A 20,901-nucleotide genomic window follows, 5' to 3' on the forward strand; every position below is an offset into this window, starting at 1 on the left:
TCGCCTCCCCATCTCTCGACCAACCCTATTTTACACTGTCTGAAGCTCTCAATCAGTATAAAAGGAGATAAAACAAACTGATATAATCCAGCTTCTGGACAAGTTTCATCAGTATTGCCTGTGCCCTATTTTTAATTTCAGATGGCAAGAAAGTTCCCCTATAATGGAGTCCTGGAGGGCAGCCAACGCTCCATGGAAGCCAGGCTATGGGCTATTCAGCTTCCCTTGGTTGATATGGGATGGTCAAATAAGAGTTCTTGAGTGGGGAGCTAACGAGCAGGTCCACAGCATGTCCCTATAGCATAACTTTTTTATTATTTTTTTTCTTTTCCAAAATTTTATTTAAATTCTAGTTAGTTAACGTAGAGTGTGACATTGATTTCAGGAGTAGTGATTCCTCACTTATATATAACACCCAGCCCTAGAGCACATCTTTAAAATAAAACCCAAAGCAACAAAATGGTCATCTTTTATGAATTGGCACAGGCCTGAGTCCTAGTCAGAGATGCTGGGCATACAAACAGTAGGCATTTGATAGGCACTTGTTGGTCCCAAGGTAAAAATATGATTCAAGTGACAAGTTTCAGAAGCTCTAGCCAGGGAGACAGTTTTGGGCAGAAGGAAAGACTCAGTGTAGCACTAATTTATAAACAAACACAAGCAGAAGCTGTCATGTCTAGGCCAGCCACAGCAATAAGGGTAGACAGTGACCAACAGATTGATTTCATAGTCAAAGGTATAAAGTTTCACAGAGCTATAGCAGGGTTGCCAGATTCAGCAAATGAAAATACAGGATGCCCAGTTAAATTTGAATGGCAGATAAACGACTGATCAAAGTACTTTTTTTTTTTTTAATTTTTTTTTCAACGTTTATTTATTTTTGGGACAGAGAGAGACAGAGCATGAACGGGGGAGGGGCAGAGAGAGAGGGAGACACAGAATCGGAAACAGGCTCCAGGCTCTGAGCCATCAGCCCAGAGCCTGACGCAGGGCTCGAACTCACGGACTGCGAGATCGTGACCTGGCTGAAGTCGGACGCTCAACCGACTGCGCCACCCAGGCGCCCCTCAAAGTACTTTTTTAAGGTAAGTATTCCCAAATACTGTATGAGACAGATTTATGCAAAAGAAATTATTCATTGTTTATCTGACATTCAAATTTAACTGAATGCCCTGTATTTAATCTGGCGATCTTCCTCTAGAGAGTAGAAACACGGTGAATCTCAGATGACCTTACTCCATTTAGGTTTCCAAAACACTGTCCACAGAAATGCATATGGACCTCAGATATGGATAATGAAGAATCTACTTTCTTTTTTTTTCTTTTTTTTTTTAATTTTTTTTTCAACATTTATTTATTTTTGGGACAGAGAGAGACAGAGCATGAACAGGGGAGGAGCAGAGAGAGAGGGAGACACAGAATCTGAAACAGGCTCCAGGCTCTGAGCTGTCAGCACAGAGCCCGACGTGGGGCTTGAAATCACGGACTGTGAGATCATGACCAGAGCCGGAGTCGGACGCTTAACCGACCAAGCCACCCAGGCGCCCCAAGAATCTACTTTCTTAAGAGTAATCAACAAAATGTTGATCAGAGTTGCCTCCTCCCAGGCCACAGTGAAGGGAAGGACAAAAGAATAACACAATTAGGATGGGGTTTCTCAACCTTAGCACTATTAACATTTGAAGTCAAATAATTCATTGGCGGGGCCGTCCCGTGCATTGTAGGGTGTTTATTTTAGCAGCATCCCTGGCTTCCACCCGCTTGATGCCAGTAGCATACTCTACCCCACCCCACCCCACCCCACCCCACCCCACCCCACCCCACCCTGAGTTATGACAATCAAAAATGTTTCCAGATATTGCCAAATGTCCCCTGGGGGCAAAATCTCCTCCAGTTGAAACCACTGAATTAGAAGAAATGGTCAAATAAACAGAAAGTGTCATATCCATTAACCAGTGGTCACATAACAAAAGATTCTTCTCAAGGGAAAAATTCTCAGCTTGCCCTGGATGCCCTCAAGCCCGTAATAAGGATGAGAGGCCTAGTCATTTCAGCTAAGACAATCAAAAACCCCTCATCTGCCACAAGTGCTAGAGAAGAATCTTTGGTGAGCCAAGCCAATGAAGCTCTGCATGGCAGTGCGCACATCACAGCAAGCAGGGCGTCGTACACAGCCTTTGAAGACGTTCCTTTTAAGTTAACCTCCCTTCCAACTAAACTTTTTCCAAATCTCTTCCTGCCATTTGGAAGTTGAGTGATTCTCAGCTGAAAAGGCCTGTATATACGAGGTGCAGATGGCGGCAGTTACGGCCCTCACCAGATGCTGCAGTCTCTAATTTGATTGAAAGGATATAATTAGACAACAGAAACACTTTAATGAAAGAGCAAAACATGGAGGGAGGGAAGGATTGAAGGCCCTTAACTGATGCCAAAACACCCACCAGTAATAGAGGCTTTGAGTCTGGGGAAAGGGAAGGGGAAAGCCCCTTAAAAGGACAGTCCCCATCCTGTTTATTTCCCCATAGACATAGGAATAGGGATTTTATTATTGTAGATTTCCACTGTATTTTATGTGGGAACAATCTGATTAAAACCAGAAGAGTCTTCGGAAGAACATCAAAGAAAAACAAATATGGCTTCTGTGGTCATTATTAAAAATATTTTTACCAGCCCAATAATCATCTTTGAAGATGAATTTTTATAGATTGAACAGCAGCAAGTAATTTACATACTGTGATGGCACTGGTTAAGGATCGCTACCATCGTAGAAGAGGACTGCTTGGTCGCCATGTTTTCACGCAACTTTAGGCCACCAAGGAACACGGACAGCCATTTAACCTATCTGCTTGGAAGGCATGAAGAAACCACGCAGAGTGAGTTGTACATGCTGATGCTGCAACCATTTGGATCGTCTTTAAAAGTTGCTTATGCAGTTTTTACTATTTCCTAGCTTTCAAACTTTGAGTGTGAGTATACTGCTCTGGTTCTAACCAAGAATCTAACCAAACTGAAAGAAATCCCGCCCTCAAAGTCTGAAGTTGCTAATGTGGTGTGACACTGGGGTTTGGAAGCGGCTGCAGGCTCCCCAGCCCACTAGAAGCAGGGCCCGCCCTTGTGGTAAATTGAACAATAAAAGTTTAATGCTTTGGCAACTTGCCAAGGATTAAATCAGTGGCAAGAGAAACTGGAGGCTGGGCCTAGCAGAGGAGCAGCCCCTAGAAGGTCCTGTTATAATTGAGAGGAATAAAGGCAACCTTGCATGTCAGATGGCCTAAAATCTTTTGTCTGTGAGAGATGCTTCCCAGCACCCAACTTCATTTGTCTTCAAACTTACAAGGCCAGGGTGCCTGGCTGGCTCAGTTGGTGGAGCTTGCAACTCGAATCTCAAGGTTGTAAGTTCAAGCCCCACGTTGGGTGTAGAGGTTACTTAAAAATAAAATCATAACACACACACACACACACACACACACACACACACACACCAAAAAAACTGTTCCAAGTCCAGGCTAGGGAAGGTGTTTTCCTAGAAAGAAGATTAAAAGCGGGTGGGAGGAGTAGGGAGCAGGGGATTTCCTTGGAGGAGGAGAAGCAAACTTCTATATAGTGGCTATTTTTGAGAAGTATGAACACCCTTCTGACATTTCTACAATGGCCTCTCTCCTTTCTCTGTTCAGTCGGAATCCAGGATAATGTCTCAGAGGTGAGGTCTGGGGAAGAAGCCGCTGTCATCTTGAGAAGACAATACTAAAGACCACAGAGAGAGGGAAAAACAGAGTGAACTAGGGCTGCTCGTCCTGGACTAACACATCCGGGTTCCAGCTGGACTCTCAAGGTCAAACTGAATATGGAAGGAATGTCAGTCATTGTTCTGCCCCACTCAGGGGCCCCGCACAGTGAGCCAGCCAGAAACCAACTTGCCAAGTGGCATCAGGGGGCTTGGGGAGATCTCACCTCAAAACCTCCATAGGTAGTTTTCTATGGGACACATTCATTTCCTCCTCTGTTGTCCTAATTCAGGAGGCAAAAACTTCGGCAAAAGCTACAGATCCAAACTTCCGGCCTCTCTCAAGTGTTTTGCATTAACTGTTCCACAGTACAAACACAATCAACTTGGTATGTTTGAATGCTTCACTTTGTTTTTCAAAAATGTTTTAATTAAAACAAAATAATCAGCCATGCTAAGCACATTGTTGTGTTTTAAAGGCCACTTTAAAAATGAGGACAGAACCATGAAAATAAAATTCAATTGTTTAGGAAAGTGATAGAAGTTTGTTTTCTTCTTCCTCTTCTCCTTTTTTTTTTTTTTTTCCTGGCTGTTTTTCTGTGTCTCAGGCTGGTGCCACCTGCTGCCTGGGCTTTCCTCTGAGAAACAGATCTCTCAACCGTTTGCTCCAAGCAACATCTGCATAGTTGAACAAACATGGGCCAGTTCCAAGGCAGACACTATTTTCTGTATGTAGCACACACTGAACCATACTGAATTTCTTCTTAAGGCATTTTTTAAAGTATTATTAAAGATCCAAATGTATGTGCATGAACTTTCCCTCATGTAGCTTTTTAAAAAAATTGTGGTTAAATATACATAAAATTTACCATTTTAATCATTTCTACTGTATGTCTCTTAAAATTAGTTAATAGTAAAAGGAAAATGGTTCATTTTTTCACCAAAATCAAGCCTCCTTTTCACCTTTCCAGACCAGTGAACACTGGAAAAAAATCAATACACATGGACCTTGAGTAGGACTTAGCCAAGTATAGCCTTGGGCCCAATCTGGCCCACTCCCTGACTTTGTATAGCCCATGAGCTAAGAATGGTTTTTAAAATTTTAAGTGATTGAGAACAATCAAAAGAACGATATTCTGGGGGCACCTGGGTGGCTCGGTTAAGCGACCGACTCTTGATTCCGGCTCAGGTCATGATCTCATGGTTTGTGAGTTCAAGCCGCGCCTGCTCGAGATTCTCTTTCCCTCTCTGTCACTCACCTGCTCCTGCACATGTTCTCTCTCCCCGCTCCCTCGCCAAAATAAATAAACAAATAACCTTTTAAAAAAATGAATAGTATTTTGTGACACATAAAAATTACATGAAATTTTCAAATTTCAGTGTCCCTAAAGTTTTATTAGAATATAGCCATGCCCATTCATTTATATTTGTCTCTGGCTGCTTTTGCCCTACAAAGTCAGAGTGGAGTAATTGCAACAGAGACGGTACAGAGCCCATAAAGCCCAAATTATTTACTGCCCTTTACAAAAAATGTCTGCTGGGGCACCTGGGTGGCTCAGTTGGTTGAACATCTGACTCTTGATTTCGGCTCAGGTCAAGATCTCAGGGTTGTAGGACTGCGCCCTGCATCAGGCTCTGCACTAAGTGTGGAGCGTGCTTGGGATTCTCTCTCTCTCTCCCTCTTCCCAGCTCATGCATGCTCTTTCTCTCTCAAGAAAAAAAAAACAGGGGCACCTGGGTGGCTCAGTCGGTTAAGCGTCTGACTTCAGCTCAGGTCATGATCTCGCGGTCCGTGGGTTCGAGCCCCGTGTCGGGCTCTGTGCTGACAGCTCAGAGCCTGGAGCCTGTTTCAGATCCTGCATCTCCCTCTTTCTCTGACCCTCCCCTGTTCATGCTCTCTCTCTCTGTCTCAAAAATAAATAAATGTTAAAAAAAAAAATTTAAAACAAAAAAAAAAAAAGAAAAAGAAAAAAAAAAAACAAAATGGAGCACCTGGGTGGCTCAGTCAGTTAAGCTTCCAACTTCAGCTCAGGTCATGATCTCATGGTTCACGAGTTTAAGCCCTCTGTCGGGCTCTGTGCTGACAGCTCAGAGCCTGAAGCCTGCTTCGGATTCTGTGTCTCCCTATCTCTCTGCCCCACCCCTGCTTGTGCTCAGTCAGTCTCTCTCTCTCTCTCTCTCTCAAAATTAAATAAAAACATTTTTTAAAATAAAAAAAAAAAATGCTAACATCTGACCTAGGCCCTCAGATGGCATTAGAGGCCCCCAAATTCTAAACTAAAGATGTTACATTGCCCATCACCAAAAATCCCTAATCTGTATATTGTAAAGGTATCTAAAGCAATATATTTTATCTTCATCATTTATTGCTGTTGCTTTTACTATGCCAAATAGTGATATTATCAATAATGTCTATATTAAGTACACCAACTTGTTGTTTATTAGTAGTGAGCCTAAATGGAACTTCTTTGTGCTTTCAGATTTATAAAAGGTCTCATTGCATATCTCAAACATTAATTTCTTTATTTTTATTTTTTAAGTTATTTATTTATTTTGAGAGAGAGAGAGAGAGAGAGAGAGAGAGAGAGAGAGAGAATCCCAAGCAGGCTCTGCACTGTCATCGTGGAGCCTGACATGGGGCTTGAACCCACGAACAAACCATGAGATCATGACTTGAGCTGAAATCAAGAGTTGGACATTCAACCAACTGAGCCACCCAGGCACACCGCCGCATATCTCAAACACAGAAATATCTTTGTCTAGGAGCCCAAACAAATTTTCATAGAAACACTAGAGTTCTTTGATATCAGGTCAATTTTGACAGGTTTGTGTTTCTTAAAATACTCAAAGCATAAAAATAATGAGTCGACATGAAAGCATGTTAGTCCTCTTCACTCCTATCAGCCCCTGTGTCGCATTCAGGTAAACTAACATTAATGAAGTCCCTAAGAGGGACAGGGCTCTATACTGTATGAAGCAGTCACTGTTCACTGAACTTACAGGTTCTACAGCAAGACATACTACTGGCTAACAGGATGAATGCCAGATGAGGATTTAGAGGAGAATGAGCATCATAAGGTATTCACAGCAAATGTAACCTGAGTTGAGAAGCTCTGTGGATGCACACCTGACAGCCCCCAAAGGCAGTGAAACAGCCAAGCAGGTAGTTTGCCTTAGGTGGAAAGCTGAGATAGCACAATTCTGCCCAGCCTTCTCTACTTTTCCTACCTCTAGGCTCTCCCCTGCAGGTCAGTAAATTCCAAATGGGAGCCCACTTCAGAGAGCTCATTAGCCCTAGGGCCTTGGCTACCTTCCTCCTAGAAAGGAAAGTCTAGATTCCACCATCAACTTCTGCCCTTATCAGTTGTGAAGGAAGGGAGAGAATCTCAAAGGAAGAATGGAGAGGAGAAGGGAGATCATTTGGGGTTGGTTATACACTGTAATTAGAACTAGCATTGATGGGGAATGAGCTAACTGTTTTTATAAAGTCAGCATTCAAAAATGCAAACCACCAGTAATTTAAATATTACAAAATTGTGCAGAATATAAGTATTGAAATAATTTTTTCCATCCACAAAATTTCAGAGAAAATTACAGTATCAAAAAATATAAAATGGCAAGTTTGGCATATCCTCAAGGATTTAAGAAACTAGTAGGCAGGCTTGAGACAGGATGTGATGCTGAAGACCATGTGGTATCTCCCTAAAACTGCTTCTGGAACTAAAGAGGAAAATCCTGACCAGGGCACAAAAGCCCTGGTATACCAAGATGGTAGGAAACAGAGCTGGTGAGGCTTACTGGAGCAGGAACTTGGGCCACTTCTCATAAATCATCTCACAATGGTTATTTATTTGTCTCTAACTCACACTCCTAAATAAAAGCGCACCAAGGTTTCAGGTTCAAACTGCCTAAGAGCTGCTGCTGCATTTGACCCCTCCTAGCAAAGCAAGGATGTCTGAGGAGAGGATGCCACCTTCTAACAAACATAAGCAGAGTTGAGTCACTTAACGCTTTTCAGAGCTACTACTCTGCCCTTTCCAGAAGGGGAACCAGTTTATTTCCACCCATACGTCTCTCTCCATAGAGGACATTAAATCCTGACCACACACAGATGGCAAAGTGGAACTAAGGGGTTACTAGGTTACAGTTATGTTGACATATCCTGGCTCTCGGAAAGATCCTCCTTCATTCTTCTCATACGGCAAATAGCAGAAGAGATCAAACTTCTGTAGCAGTTTTTGCAGAAGCCCCCAACAAAGCTGCCGATCACTCAGAAACCACTTCCTGAGCCTAAAGTTAACAGTACTCGGAGACCCCTTTCTATTGATCTAAAGCCAAGCTTTGCCTTTTACAGGGCTTAGCCAGACTGGAAGCTCATAGCATTCTCAGGGCAAATGAGGTGTCTAGCACTTGGTGAACTGTGAAGCACTATAAAAAGTATTATTAAAATATGTTTATTGACTGCCTTCTGTATGTGGGTGTTACCACATCAGGCAAAGGGAGTTCTCATTATCTCTCCTTTACAGATGAGGAAACTGAGGTTCTGAGAGCAGAGTCATGGCCCAAAATCACACAGTAAGTGACAATACCAAGTTCTACCACCTCCCCCCCCCCCTTTTTTTTTTTTTTACTAATCCAAGCTGGTAGGTAAACAAAGCAACTGAGTTTTCTTTCAGCAACAAACTCCTGTCATTCCAGCAACACAGTCTGCGACTTTGGGTGGAGAACCCTTAGCCGGTTTTCCTACTCCGGCAAACCTGTAATGAACCCTTCCCGTCCCTTTCACGAATGCCCAACTCTCAACACCCAAACAACCTGCAGAGAAATGTAACCAGGCCAGACAACGCCCTCGTGCCTGCTCTTCAACTTGGAGAGAGTTCTGCAAAGAAGGGTGTGGATGGAAGCTAAGCAAAGTCCCCGCTTCCATCCTAGTCCAGGGCCCCACCTCGGGAAGCCCTGGCCTTAGCCTTGGCCTGGGAGTGGGTGACTGTTTAAAGTGTGGGATTACCTGGGACAAGGGGCTCTGCACTGCACCCTCGGGATAAGCACCCTAAGATCTGCAGGGGAGGTTTCCCATCACCCCTTCCTTCCCCTCACCAAGCTAGGCCCGCACCTGAGTTTGGGGAAGCTCAAGCGGCCCCGGAGGTAAGGAGGGGGCGTCCCGGCTGGGTACAGCGGGTCGTCCCGAGCCTCGGACCTGCCTCTTGCAGGGCAGGCAAATCAACTCGACTCCTCGAGAGGCAGAAAGTACAGTGCTGGGCAGGCGGGCGCGGCAGAGGGGCTGGGCGCCCGCTCCGCTCGCCTCCGCACCCGCTCCTGAGCCGGGAGGCACACGAGGGCTGGGGACGCGGGGGGCGTCGTCGTGGGTCTCGCGAAAGGATCCTGGCCCGGGGGTGTCGCTGAGGCCCTTGGGGAGGGGGTGTAGCGTCTCGAGGGAGGGTACGCCACTGAGAGACGGGGCGGGATCCCAGAGGTGCTGGGGCAGAGGGGGCATGCCGGCCCGAGGGGAGACGCTGAGGAACTTGAGCAGGGGTTCCCGGGTCCTCAGGCTGGGGAGACTTGCCAGCCCGGGAGGCGTCTCTGAGGAGCTTGGCGAAGGGATCCCTAGAATAGGTACTGGGGCAGACAGGGCGCCCCGGCCCGGGGGGCGTCACCGAGGGGCCTGAGGGGGAGTCTCGGGTCCTGGGGCTAGGACCGCCCCGTCCGGGGGGCGTCGCTGAGGGGCTGGGAGAAGGAGTCCCGGGAGGTGGGAGCTACGGGTTGGGCCCCCCCCAGGCGGGCCGGCCCGCGTCGCCCCTCGGGCGAGCTCGGCGCAGGGCGGGCGCCGGGGCTCGCTCACTCACCGGGTCCGGGGCCGAGGCCGGGGCTGGGCGCGGGCCGGGCCGCCAGCGTGAGCGCGGCGGCGGAGAGCAGGGCGAGGCGGGCGGCGGGCGGCGCCATGGGCCGTCAGTGCGGGGCCCCGGGGCGCGGCCCGGGGGAGAGGGGGCAGCGCGGGGAGCCGGGGGCGGCCATCGGAGCGGGACGCGGGGCTCGGGCGTGGCCCCGCCCCGGCCACCCGGCAGCCCCGCCCCGGCCCGCCCTCTCCCCAGCGCCGCCACCGCCCCGGCTGTGCGGGGCCCGCCCGGCTCTGCCGCTAGGCCCGAGGGGCGGAGCCGGCTGCGCACGCCCTCCCCTCCCGGAGCGCGCGCCGCGCCTGCCACTCACGCACCAGGCCCCGCCCACGCACCCCTTCCTCACCTGGGCCCGCCCCTGCAGGGCACTTTATTGGTCCGAACGAAGGGCGGGGCCAGCAGGTGAAGGGCGGGGCCAGGGGCCCCGCCTCCGAGTCCCAAAGCAGGGCTTTGGCAGGGCTGAAGTGGGCCAGGCGCCCAATGAGCCTTGCCCCACCCTCACTCCGGTCGTGACCCACTCGCGGGCTCGACCGCAGCGGTAATGATCAGAATAGAAGTTTGCAAACCGTTTTTCCCTGTTTGGTTCATCGTAGTGGTTAAAAAAAAAAGGGTGCTCTAGAGTCAGTCTGTTCGGGTTCACCCTCCACATGGTCACCTGTAAGGCCTTGGGCAGGTTTAAAGGAAAAAATAGCTCTCTTACCTCAATTTCTTCATCTGTTAAATGGGGGGCGTTAATAGCAAATACTCCAAGCGGTTGTTAAATGAGGCAATGCGTGGAAACTTTTACTCGCGCACAGAAGGAGCTTAATAAATATTGAGTTTCTTCCACAATCCAAGTTCTTGCAGCCACAAAAGAGGCAGCGTACTGAACCCTGTTTCCGAATCCTATCGCACATCCTTTGTTAACTGGGGCAAGTTTCTTCCTCTGTCTGAGCCTCAGTCTTCCGCAAAATGGGAATAATACAAGGCTTTCGCAAGATTAGATGAGCTAGAAGAAAGTAAAGCGCCCGACACAGACAGGGTCTGGAAGTGGATGGGGCAATGATGCTTTCTTACAGACTGGGAAACGGGCTCAGAGAGCTCGTGGCTTTCTTAAACTCGGCCCCCGCGTGGCAGGCTCCTTGCCTCCCCGCCCGCAGTCTCCCCCGGCTGCGCTCTGGGTCTGTCCCGGGCCTCTCTCCTCCCCCGCACTCCCCCAAGCAGAGATTTTCCTTCTGCTCCCGCCTAAAGCGCCGCGGTGACGCCCCGCGGGGCAGGTCCGGGCGGCGCGCCGGCCGCTTTCAAGTCCCCGGTCCCGGGCTTGCAAGTGCGGGCCTGCGCCCTGCGCGGCGGCGGGAGCGGGAGCTTCTGCCCTCGTGTGCCGACTCGCCGCGCCCAGAGCGGGGTTGGGGCGGTCCCCGCCCCGCGGGCTCCCGGGCCCGCCTTAGGTACTGAGGCCCTTGCGCCCGGTCGTCCAGTTCCAGGATCTGCCTCCCCGCAACCAGCTCCCCAGCTGTTTCCTGGACCCGGCCCCAAAGGCGCAGGTACCTCCCACGAGGCCTCTCTATCTTGGTCCCTCTCCACCCACACGACCCGGGGCCACGGCAAGAAGAATCTTGTTCACTCATTGTTTTCACTGCCTCATTCCGAGTTCAGGGATCCTCTGGGAGCCTCACTGGAGAGAGGGGACCCGCCCCCCCCACACACACACACACCCAATGTCCAACTCTCCCATCCTCCACATCCCATCTGGTGTCTCCCAACTCACCCTCTCCTCTCCACCATCTTGGACCCTTTCTACCTCCAAAACCACCTCCTCCAGCAGGACCCGAGAATGCTTCACCTCTAACTTGCATCCTCAAAGGTGCAGGCAGGAGATCACCTGGAATGAGAATGATATGAGAACATGCAGGTGAAACTATCTGCCGAAACAGACAATAAAGGTGACCCTTCCTCCACTCAACAAATATTCAGTGAGGAACACACCCAGAGCACCAACCAGACAAGCTGGCCCTAGAAATAATGTGAATTTCAGAGAGCAAGAAGTACTACAGAGACAAGAAAATGATGTTGATGGAGAATGGTCTGTGGACTGTTTTAAATCGAGTGAGGGGAAATATTTTAGCAAAGCAGAACACAGTTTATGAGGTTCTTTGGAATCTCCCCCTGGTTTCTGAGGAAATAGGAAGGAGCAGACAAGAGGTTCAAAATAAGGTTTATGTGGCCAAGTCTGGGGATTTATGCCTCATGATAGTAGCTTCAGCCTATCCTGCCATGCTGCAGGAAAGCTCCCCAGGCTGAGTGGGGACCAGCCTTGCGTACAACCAGAATGAGTTATGTAATTTGCAGGGCCCCGTGAGAAATGAAAACGAGGGGCTCCTTGTTCAAAATGATTAAGAATTTCAAGATGGCTACAGCAGAGCATTAAATCAAGTGTGGGGCCCATCTAAGGTTGGGGACACTGTGTCCCTACCCAGGTTGCACACCCATGAGGCTGGCTTGTACAACAGAACTCAAAAATAGTGGGCCAGCCCCTGCCCCCACTGGCTGCTATGAGAAACATCCCTGTAGCCTTCCCCAGGCCTCCCTCCCCTCTTTTGTAGCTTAAAGCCCAGCACAGGTGATGGAAACAGTGCACAGAGGCTAAAAATATAGCCTACTGGGTCTAGGTCAGGGCAATTAACAGCTCAAGGTCTTTTGCTCAGTTACGTGGTCCTGGACCCTGGCAAGAAGCAGCCTGAGATATGCATTTCAATGCTCCACATGCCTCAGTCACTTAGCGGATTTATTTCATGGAAAGAGTGAGGACATTGACTGTAGCCCCTGGGCCTCCAGGAAAATGTTGCTGTCTGTCTGTTTGCCTGCTTGTGCTCTGCAGTCAAGCCCTTCAATTCCTCTGAGGGCAACAGGATTTGCCAAGAAGTTGGGAGGGCTCAGCTGGTGGCGTTTAGGTGACCCTGGTATCTTTGAAACTCTAGTTGGGATGATTTCTGCTCAAAAGACATCATGTTGTGGAGAGAGCACTGGATAAGGAGCCCGATACTAATAACAACAATAGCAAACTTTTACTGAGCACTTTGCTAAACTCTAGGTAAGGTACAGTGCTTGCTGCCACAATTCACAGAATGCCCCCAGTAGCCCTATGAGAGAGGCACCCTTGCCAACCTCCTCAGAGAGGTTGAATGTCTTGTCCAAAGGTCACATAGTAGTGGAGCTGGGCTTTGAACCCAGACAGTGAGACACCAGGACTACATTCCTAATCACCTTGGTGAATTGCCTACTTGTCCTTACGGGGTTCTGGCAACAAATACTGAATGGTCCAGGGTCAGAATTACGGTGAGGCAAGTCAGGTGTTCACCTCAGGCACAAAATCTTGACGGAGGCCAAGAAACTCAGTAATCAAGATAAATAAATATTATTTAATAAATTATAAAATATATTAAAAAACGCTCTGTGCTGACAGCTCAGAGCCTGGAGCCTGTTTCAGATTCTGTGTCTCCCTCTCTCTGACCCTCCCCCATTCATGCTCTGTCTCTCTCTGTCTCAAAAATAAATAAACGTTAAAAAAAATTTAAAAAACATTTCATAAACATTATTTCAATGCAATATCTTTAAAAATATGATTGCCCCAAAAGTCATGATGAACAAAATATCAAAATTCTATTTTATTTTATTTTATTTTATTTTATTTTAAAGTTTATTTATTTATTTTAAGAGAGAGAGAACAGGGGAGGGGCAGAGACAGAGGGAGAGAAGGAATCTGAAGCAGGCTCTGTGCTGTCAGTGCAGAGCTCAGTGCAGGGCTCGAACCCCCAGAACCATGAGATCATGACCTGAGCCAAAATCGAGAGTCAGATGCTCAACCAACTGAACCACCCAGATGCCCCAAAATGTCAAACTTTTAAACAAAAACAGGATCTTTAGTCTCCGGCTCGGCTCAGCACCATACTGTTACTGATTCTGTCTCAGGTTTCTGCGTTGGAAACCTAGCGATGGGAAATTCTAGAGAAGTCGTGGTTTTACTTGCTCTGATGGGGCTAGGGAAATGAAATAATCTGGTTTTGAAAATAGTGAATTAGAGGTGTCTGTGTGGCATCCAGGTGGCCACATCTGAGAACTGAGTCCGGTGGGAAGGGGTGGCAGGGTGGGCAGGGCACCCTTATTTCACATACTTGGCCCATGATAGGTGCACATTCAGCACATGTGGTTTAAATCACTGTTCCTCAGGGTTTGCATCATGGTTCAGGAATCTTTTCAAATTCTCTCATCCAAAGTTTTTCTCTTCTTTCCTAAACCTTCTACATCACGAACCTCCGATATGTTCCCATATGGGTGTGGAAGTTTACTGCTTGGGTGTTAAAAGAAAAACATCTTCTGAGGAAATGAAAAACAACTAAATTCCACTAGAATTTGGGGATGGGGGATGAAGGGGGAAGGCGACAGTAATTATGAATTGGCTCAATCTCCTCTTTATTAACTGACCCTCCAGAAGGAGAATAGGAACGAAGAGAAATCAAAGAGAAGCAAGGTAGTAGTCAAGGAAAAAAGAAAAAAGATTACGGGAGCTAAACATACAGTGAAGAGAGCTTGGCCAAGCATCAAAGAAGGGCAGATGTGTTTCCAAATAGGGGTGGTGGTTTTAGATATGTCAGAAAGTACAGTTCCAAATGATCGGTGGAAAATAAAGGCTATTTAGACTGGGCTCAGCAGAATAAAAGGGTTCGCTGGAGAATCAAACTGAGGAACAGGACTTTCAGCAACATGGAAGCCCTACTGCCTCAACTCCAGGCTTTCTGGACCAAGTGTTGGCACCAACGATGGAAACTCTTGCCGTAGTTTCAGGACCCTGGACCAAATAGAGTCTTTCCATTTTGACTTTATAATTCTGAACACAGCCTTCAGTGGAACAATCCCGGTGAAAGACTTGTCACTTTCCTTAGTTTATCCTCAGGTAACCACTTTCCTTGCCATCTAACGAAGCATGAGATATTCTGGACGACTCCCACAACCGGAGGGAAATGTGGCTCCTGTAACAACACCACTCCTGTGAGGCCGAGGAATCTGACCAAAAAAAATTTTTTTAATGTTTATTTATTTATTTTGAGAGAGAGAGAGAGAGAGAGAGAACGTGAGCGGGGAGGGGCAGAGAGAGAAGGGGAGAGAAAATCCCAGGCAGGCTCCACCCTGTCAGTGGCAGATTCAGCCACGAGACTCGAGCCCACGAACCGTGAGATCATGACCTGGGCTGAAATCAAGAGTCAGACACTTGGGGTGCCTACGTGGCTCAGTCAGTTGAACGTCCGAGTTGGGCTCAGGTCATGATCTTGTGGTTCTTAGGTTCGAGCCCCACATCGGCAAGCCCTGCCATCTGTGTTGGCAGCTGGAGCCTGCTTTGGATTCTGTCTCCCTCTCTCTCTCCCCCTCCCCTGCTCGCACTCTGTCTCTCTCTCAAAAATAAATAAACATTAAAAAAAAAATTTAAGAGTAGGACACTTAACCGACTGAGCCACCTAGGCGCCCCAAGAATCTGACAAATGTTTAGGGAAGGTGAATCTTGGGAAAAGAAATGTCATGATGCCCAAGTCAGATCAGAATCATTCCCCACTTCTAGAGGCTCATTGCTTGGCCTCATGAAGGACCCGAGATGAAGTTCATATCAAATGTTGGGTTACGTCACTCAGACAATGAGCAACAGGGGCTCAAGAAAGGGTCAGGTGAGTGAATGGGCCCCAATAATAATATTAATGAGAACATTATTTAATGAGTGCTTCCTATGTGCAAGGAGCCATAGCAAGTGCTTCACACACTTTGTCCCATTTCATCCTCACAGTGATCCTGGGGTAGGCACTATTACTATTCCCATTTCACAGATGAGGAAGGTAAGGTTCAGAGATGTGAATTCACTTGCCCATTGAGAGATGGATCTGGGATGTCAACTTGGGCAGACCAACTCCTGAGGCCAGAGAAGGTCTCATGTCACAGGCAGGACTTGAACTGGGCCCAGGGGTAGTATGTGGATGGGCTGACCAGATGAGAGGCAAAGCATCACGGTGATAGCTATGAGTGGTTAAGAGCAAGGATGGTGTAGACCTTGGTTGAGTCCGGCCTTTATTGGTTACCAGCATTGGGATCTGGGGCATGGATCTTGAGCAGCTCGTGCCTCAGTTTCTTCATCTGTAAAGTAGGGATGGCCACAGTGCCCAAACTCATAAGATTGTTGGTAGCATTTCGTGAGATCATGCTTGTGAAGTGCCTAGAACAGTGCCCGACCTGTGGCAAGCATTCAATAAATACAAAGCTTACTGACATAGGAGAAATAGCTCAGGCCGCATCACCCTCGGTTAGTTCTAAGGAGCCTGGAGGTTACCTACTGGGGAAGAGCCAACGGAAGTGAGTTCCGCTGAAGGCAGAGGAGGCAGAATTTGATGGGAGTTGGAGTGTGTATCAGCTGCTGTCCATGTGAACAGCTCTATGCCAGCAGAAGGAGATTCAGCACGCTCCTCAGAGTCAGAGCACTGTCACTTGGCCATTGAGCAGAGGCCTAGGAAAATAAATATAACAGATGAGTATCCGGAAAGAGGAGGTGTGGGAAGGCCAACCTCAAGACGGGGAAGAAGAGCAGAGAAACAGAAGAGCTACTCTTAGAATTCCTTTATTGCCCAACATTTCCCTTCTGTCCCTGCCATGCAGAGCAACGGCAGACAGTAGCCCAAGAGCCGGGATTCACCGGCTTTGAAGGGATGCTTGCCTGCCCAGTCTCCAGCCATTCACAAACGCTTCCCAAAGACAAACCCTTGCCAACACCCTGCTCTAAAACTGACCCACCTCTCGGGAGGTGAGGCCAGGGCTCACCACTGAATGGGCCCCATTGTCCTCCCAAGCGTCTGTGGGTCCAGATGCCTTTGGCCTGGAGGTGGTTCCACCGCGGCCTGCGGTGCGGTCTGCCTGCAGACTTTGATTCACTCCAGGGACAACACTCAGAAAAATGAAACAGGCAACACATGCGATTCCAGGAGCTCCTGCCAGACGCATACTCTGTTTTTCCATCATTTCTCTCCTCCCCCTCAGGAGGGAGCCTCCTTTGGCATTTGGTGTATAAAAACTCAAAATCACCAGCGGGACGAGCACCTGATAAGGAGTGAGGCATTGCCCAACAGTTACCAGGAAGAGGTGTCTTTGTTCCTGTTTCAAGCCCTTGACACCGCTAACAGCTCTAATTACTGAATTTGCTATGGGATGTAAAATAAAACCACATTCCAGAAACCGTGTAGTCTCCCGGGGAGAGAAATGTAGGGAGAGGTGCCCAGGGTTGCAGGAACGTGTTCTTTCATTTCTGGTCCCTAACCTTGGCAGCTCTTTGGAGAATGTAACAGTACCTTCTTTATGTGCATGGAGAAGGCCACTTTTGCACATGTAAGGATCTATCTCCCTACCTGGATCCACAAATATGGTCTGTGTATTTGACTAAGTTGCGTGCAAAGCATGCTTCTTAAGAACGTTAGGATCTTACTAATTCACCCAAGCCCTTCGGGGAGGGGTGGGGGGTGGGGGGAATGAGAGCTTCACAAGTTCCTGAGGCTGCAAGCACAACAAAATAGAACTCCTTCCAGCCTAATTTAACTATAAAATCTGATGATGTAACACCCACCCAGATCCACATCACAAACCAAAGTGACATCACAAATACTAGGGACAATGGTTCAAAACTGCCTGCGTGTGAGCCAAAATCCAAACAAACTGCAAATTGCTCATATATGACTGAGGCAGAGAAAGACAGGTGACTAGAAATATTAAAACAAAACAAAGCAAAACAACAACCAAAAAAAGCAAAAGAGAAAAAGGGAAAAGGAAATACATATTTCTTCCCCCTACTAAGCTAGATAAAATAAAATTTAAGGCAACCGAAACAATGGTAAGGTGATTTTATTTTTTTTACCGATGACGTTTCTTAGAAGGCCAGGTCTCTTTAGATGTGTGCTTCTAAGCTATCCAAATTGTTCTCTTGTTCTTGGCTGGTCCCAGGAAATGGAGGTCAGCATCATTTACCTTGTGCTTTTGCCTTTATGGAACCCAGTATTTCTTGAGCAGCCTTTCTTGGCCCACGGCGGTCTGGTTAAGAATTATATTTAGGGTTTGGCAGAACTTTACCTGCTGTTCTTTCTGTGTTGCGGCATGGTGGAGGGGTGACTGCAGTTCCTGGAGGAGTGTTGAGTGATCTCATTTCCATTCCTTTCCTGCCACGGTTCCCTAAGCTTTCCAGTAGACAGGAATTGTCTCTGATTCCTTGTAAGTGCTTCCCAAACCTCCACTTCCAGCTTCCAGAACAAGCATTGCTATGTTCTCTGAGAGCCTGAATATCATCGTGACCTTGTTTCTGTACTTGGTACAAAAAGCTTTGGTGAGCAGGAGACCAGATGGATAGAAAGATTTCTAAGAGCTGTGTAGAAGGAATGATGTGTAAAAAGATGTTCATACTTTGCCAAAGTGGACCTTCTAGTCTCTGCTTGGGAACTGGTCTTTTTAAAAAAATTTTTTTTTCAGCATTTTTATTTATTTTTGGGACAGAGAGAGACAGAGCATGAACGGGGGAGGGGCAGAGAGAGAGGGAGACACAGAATGGGAAACAGGCTCCAGGCTCTGAACCATCAGCCCAGAGCCCGATGCGGGGCTCGAACTCCTGGACCGCGAGATCGTGACCTGGCTGAAGTCGGACGCTTAACCGACTGCGCCACCCAGGCACCCCGGAACTGGTCTTTTTTAAATTCCTTTTTCTCCCTTTGTAATTCTAGCATCCAATCTACGTGAGACGAGACTCCAGCATCCCCACCTATGGGCTCCGTCAGTCCATCCTACTGAACACCAGGCTTCAGGACTGCTATGTGGACTCACCGGCTCTCACCAACATCTGGACGGCCAGAATGTGTGCAAAGCAGAACATCAGGACCCCAGCACCAGGTAGCACCTCTTCTTGGGAAGTTGTAAAGAATCCGTTAATTGCCAGTTCTTTCTCCCTGATTAAGCTGGTGCTCAGGCGACAACTTAAGAATAAGTGTTGCCCAGGACCACGCAAGTTTGAAGAAAAGCCCTCGAAGGGATTAAAACCCAAGGACAATTCAGCACCAAAAGCCATGCATCGGTGCGGGATAAGAAACTCCATCAGTTCCAAGGGCAAACGGCCAGTGGGGCAGCACTCAGGCTCACCGAGGCTCAGGAGGTCTGCAGGAGGCGTCAACAAGGTACATGGTGGCTGTGGTGGAGGAAATGGGACGGAGTGGGGACAGGGAAACGTAAGCTAGGGAACATTTAATGCTTAAGTGATTTATATAGAGTGAAGGAAAATCCTAAAGTTAAAGACAGGGCTGTGGGGGGTGGTGGTGGAGGGTGGGGATGTGGGCAGCAGCATGCTATAGTGGAGAGAGTACCAGATCTGGGCTCATGCTGTTTACACCCTGCCTGGTTCTATGGGAGGATGAAGCGGCTTTCATAAGCACGGGCAGACGGATCTTGATGCACAGGGAAAACAAGGGTGGGAAAAGCCCGGATACGGGTAGCGCCCTTACGCACACACACCGAACACCAAGAGGTGAGCTGCAGATCTTGCTGTGAACTTCCACCTGGAGAACCTGGCCTCCCAAGAGGTCCATCACTCCATGGGGCCAGCAGAGCTCAGACTGCACCCTGGAGCTAAGCTGTCTGGCTTCAGATTCCAGCTCTAACTATAATTGAGGAGAACCGTGGGCTTAGCCTCTCTCTGCCTCTGTCTTCATCATCTATAAAATGGGGAATAATGGCCCTTCCCCCATAGGGTTTCACGATTAAGCTAATAGAGTGCAAAGGGTAAATGCTTAACATCCTGCATGGCATTCAATAGATGACACGATGGTTATTAACCTTCTGTGTGGCCTTGGGCAAACCAATTCCAATTTCCTTGCCTGTCAAACCGTCCCCTGCTGACCTTACAGGGTTATGGGGGAATGCACGCAGTGGCATACATGAAGGAATTCAGTAAACTAGAACACGCTAGACAAATGTTGGTTGTGGCTGTAACCAAGACTCTGGGACACAAATCCCAGATAATTATTCTGAGCTCCCTTCTCAAGTTTTAGCTTTGACTTCTCTGCTTTCTTCCTGGCTAGAGTAAAGAAAGTTCAAAGGAGAAAAAAGTAACAGTCCGCCAAGATCTTGAGAAGAGATATGCCGAACATGTGGCTGCCACCCAAGCATTACCCCGGAACATTGGGACAGCGGCCTGGAAGGGCCAAGCGTTGCTTCCTGAAACCAGACAGAGACAGCAGTTGTCCGAGGACAAGCTGACCATCCACGGCCTCTCCACAGAGGGTTACAGGGCTCTGTACCACTCTGTGGTTGAGCCGATGCTATGGAATCCTTCAGGGACCCCCAAGAGGTACAGCGTGGAGCTGGGCAAGGCCATCAAACAAAAGCTCTGGGAGGCTCTGTACAGCCAGGCCGCCAGTCCTGGAGGTGCTCAGGACCCTGTGCCTGGCAAGAGGCAGCTGGAGGTCCATGAGGAGCCTGTGCCCAAGAAATGGCCCAAGTTAAAGAGAGAGAAATAGAACTGGAGCTCACGGGCTTAGGATATTCTCTGCTAGATGTCTGAAAAATAAACACCACTTTGCACCTTCCACATAATCTCAGGGTGCTTTACAAATTAGTAACTCCCTCCCTGGGACACAAGACAAATGGGTACGAGATTCATTTCATACTGACAGCCCCTCTCCACTCTCATGATGAGGTCATATCGACGGCTAAATGCTTGCCATCTCTTCCCTACAAGCCCCCTTTCCTTAATAGGGGTTTGAGGGGTCTCTCGGTCTTCCAGGTAAGAAAAGTCCAGGCAGAGGAAGTCAACAGTTTATATCCAGCCCATGTTCCTTATTTTAAAAAGGGGACTACTGGGGCGCCTGGGTGGCGCAGTCGGTTAAGCGTCGGACTTCCGCCAGGTCACGATCTCGCGGTCCGTGAGTTCGAGCCCCGCGTCGGGCTCTGGGCTGATGGCTCAGAGCCTGGAGCCTGGAGCGTGTTTCCGATTCTGTGTCTCCCTCTCTCTCTGCCCCTCCCCCGTTCATGCTCTGTCTCTCTCTGTCCCCAAAATAAATAAACGTTGAAAAAAAAATAATAAAAAGGGGACTACTGTTCCCCTCACCCCTCCACACAGCGCTGAGCAGAAAAACTACCATTACCTCAAGGACATAATCCCACACGCCATCAGATGCTCTCTCATGACACCATCACCCCAGCGCCCAACAACCTGAACTCTCTGGTAACAGGACAGGAAATCACACAGGT

The 20,901-nt window shown here is 48.2% G+C and overlaps 2 protein-coding genes across 4 annotated transcripts in view; one reads left to right on the forward strand and one right to left on the reverse strand.

Moving 5' to 3' along the window:
* The window catches only part of KREMEN1 (kringle containing transmembrane protein 1), a 75,204-nt gene extending 65,501 nt beyond the window's left edge, over positions 1-9,703 (reverse strand). Inside the window, exon 1 of one of the 2 annotated variants that reach the window (XM_023241610.2) lies at positions 9,568-9,703. In XM_023241610.2, coding sequence (XP_023097378.1) covers positions 9,568-9,664 — 97 coding nt within the window. In that variant the 5' untranslated portion in view covers positions 9,665-9,703. The remainder of the gene's footprint in view (positions 1-9,567) is intronic. The other variant, XM_023241611.2, reaches the window with a different exon arrangement.
* Positions 9,704-17,277: 7,574 nt separating this feature from the next.
* Positions 17,278-20,237, forward strand: CD3H22orf31 (chromosome D3 C22orf31 homolog). Of its 2 annotated transcripts, none has more exons than XM_019814369.3 (3): positions 17,278-17,371; positions 18,384-18,830; positions 19,731-20,237. In XM_019814369.3, the coding sequence occupies exons 2-3, from the start codon at positions 18,513-18,515 to the stop codon at positions 20,166-20,168; spliced, it is 756 nt and encodes a 251-aa protein (XP_019669928.1). In that variant the 5' UTR covers positions 17,278-17,371; positions 18,384-18,512; the 3' UTR covers positions 20,169-20,237. The 2 variants fall into 2 exon arrangements, with proteins under 2 accessions (XP_019669928.1, XP_019669927.1); XM_019814368.2 differs by lacking the exon at positions 17,278-17,371 and adding an exon at positions 17,455-17,506.
* The last annotated feature ends 664 nt before the right edge of the window (positions 20,238-20,901 follow it).

This window comes from Felis catus, chromosome D3, assembly GCF_018350175.1.
Source record: "Felis catus isolate Fca126 chromosome D3, F.catus_Fca126_mat1.0, whole genome shotgun sequence".
NCBI classification, from domain to species: Eukaryota; Metazoa; Chordata; class Mammalia; order Carnivora; family Felidae; genus Felis; species Felis catus.

Bases quoted from the DNA above. Each gene is read 5' to 3' on its own strand.
- CD3H22orf31 (XM_019814368.2), top strand. The intron at 18,831-19,730 runs GTACATGGTGGC...CTTCCTGGCTAG, and splicing joins CTGCAGGAGGCGTCAACAAG to AGTAAAGAAAGTTCAAAGGA.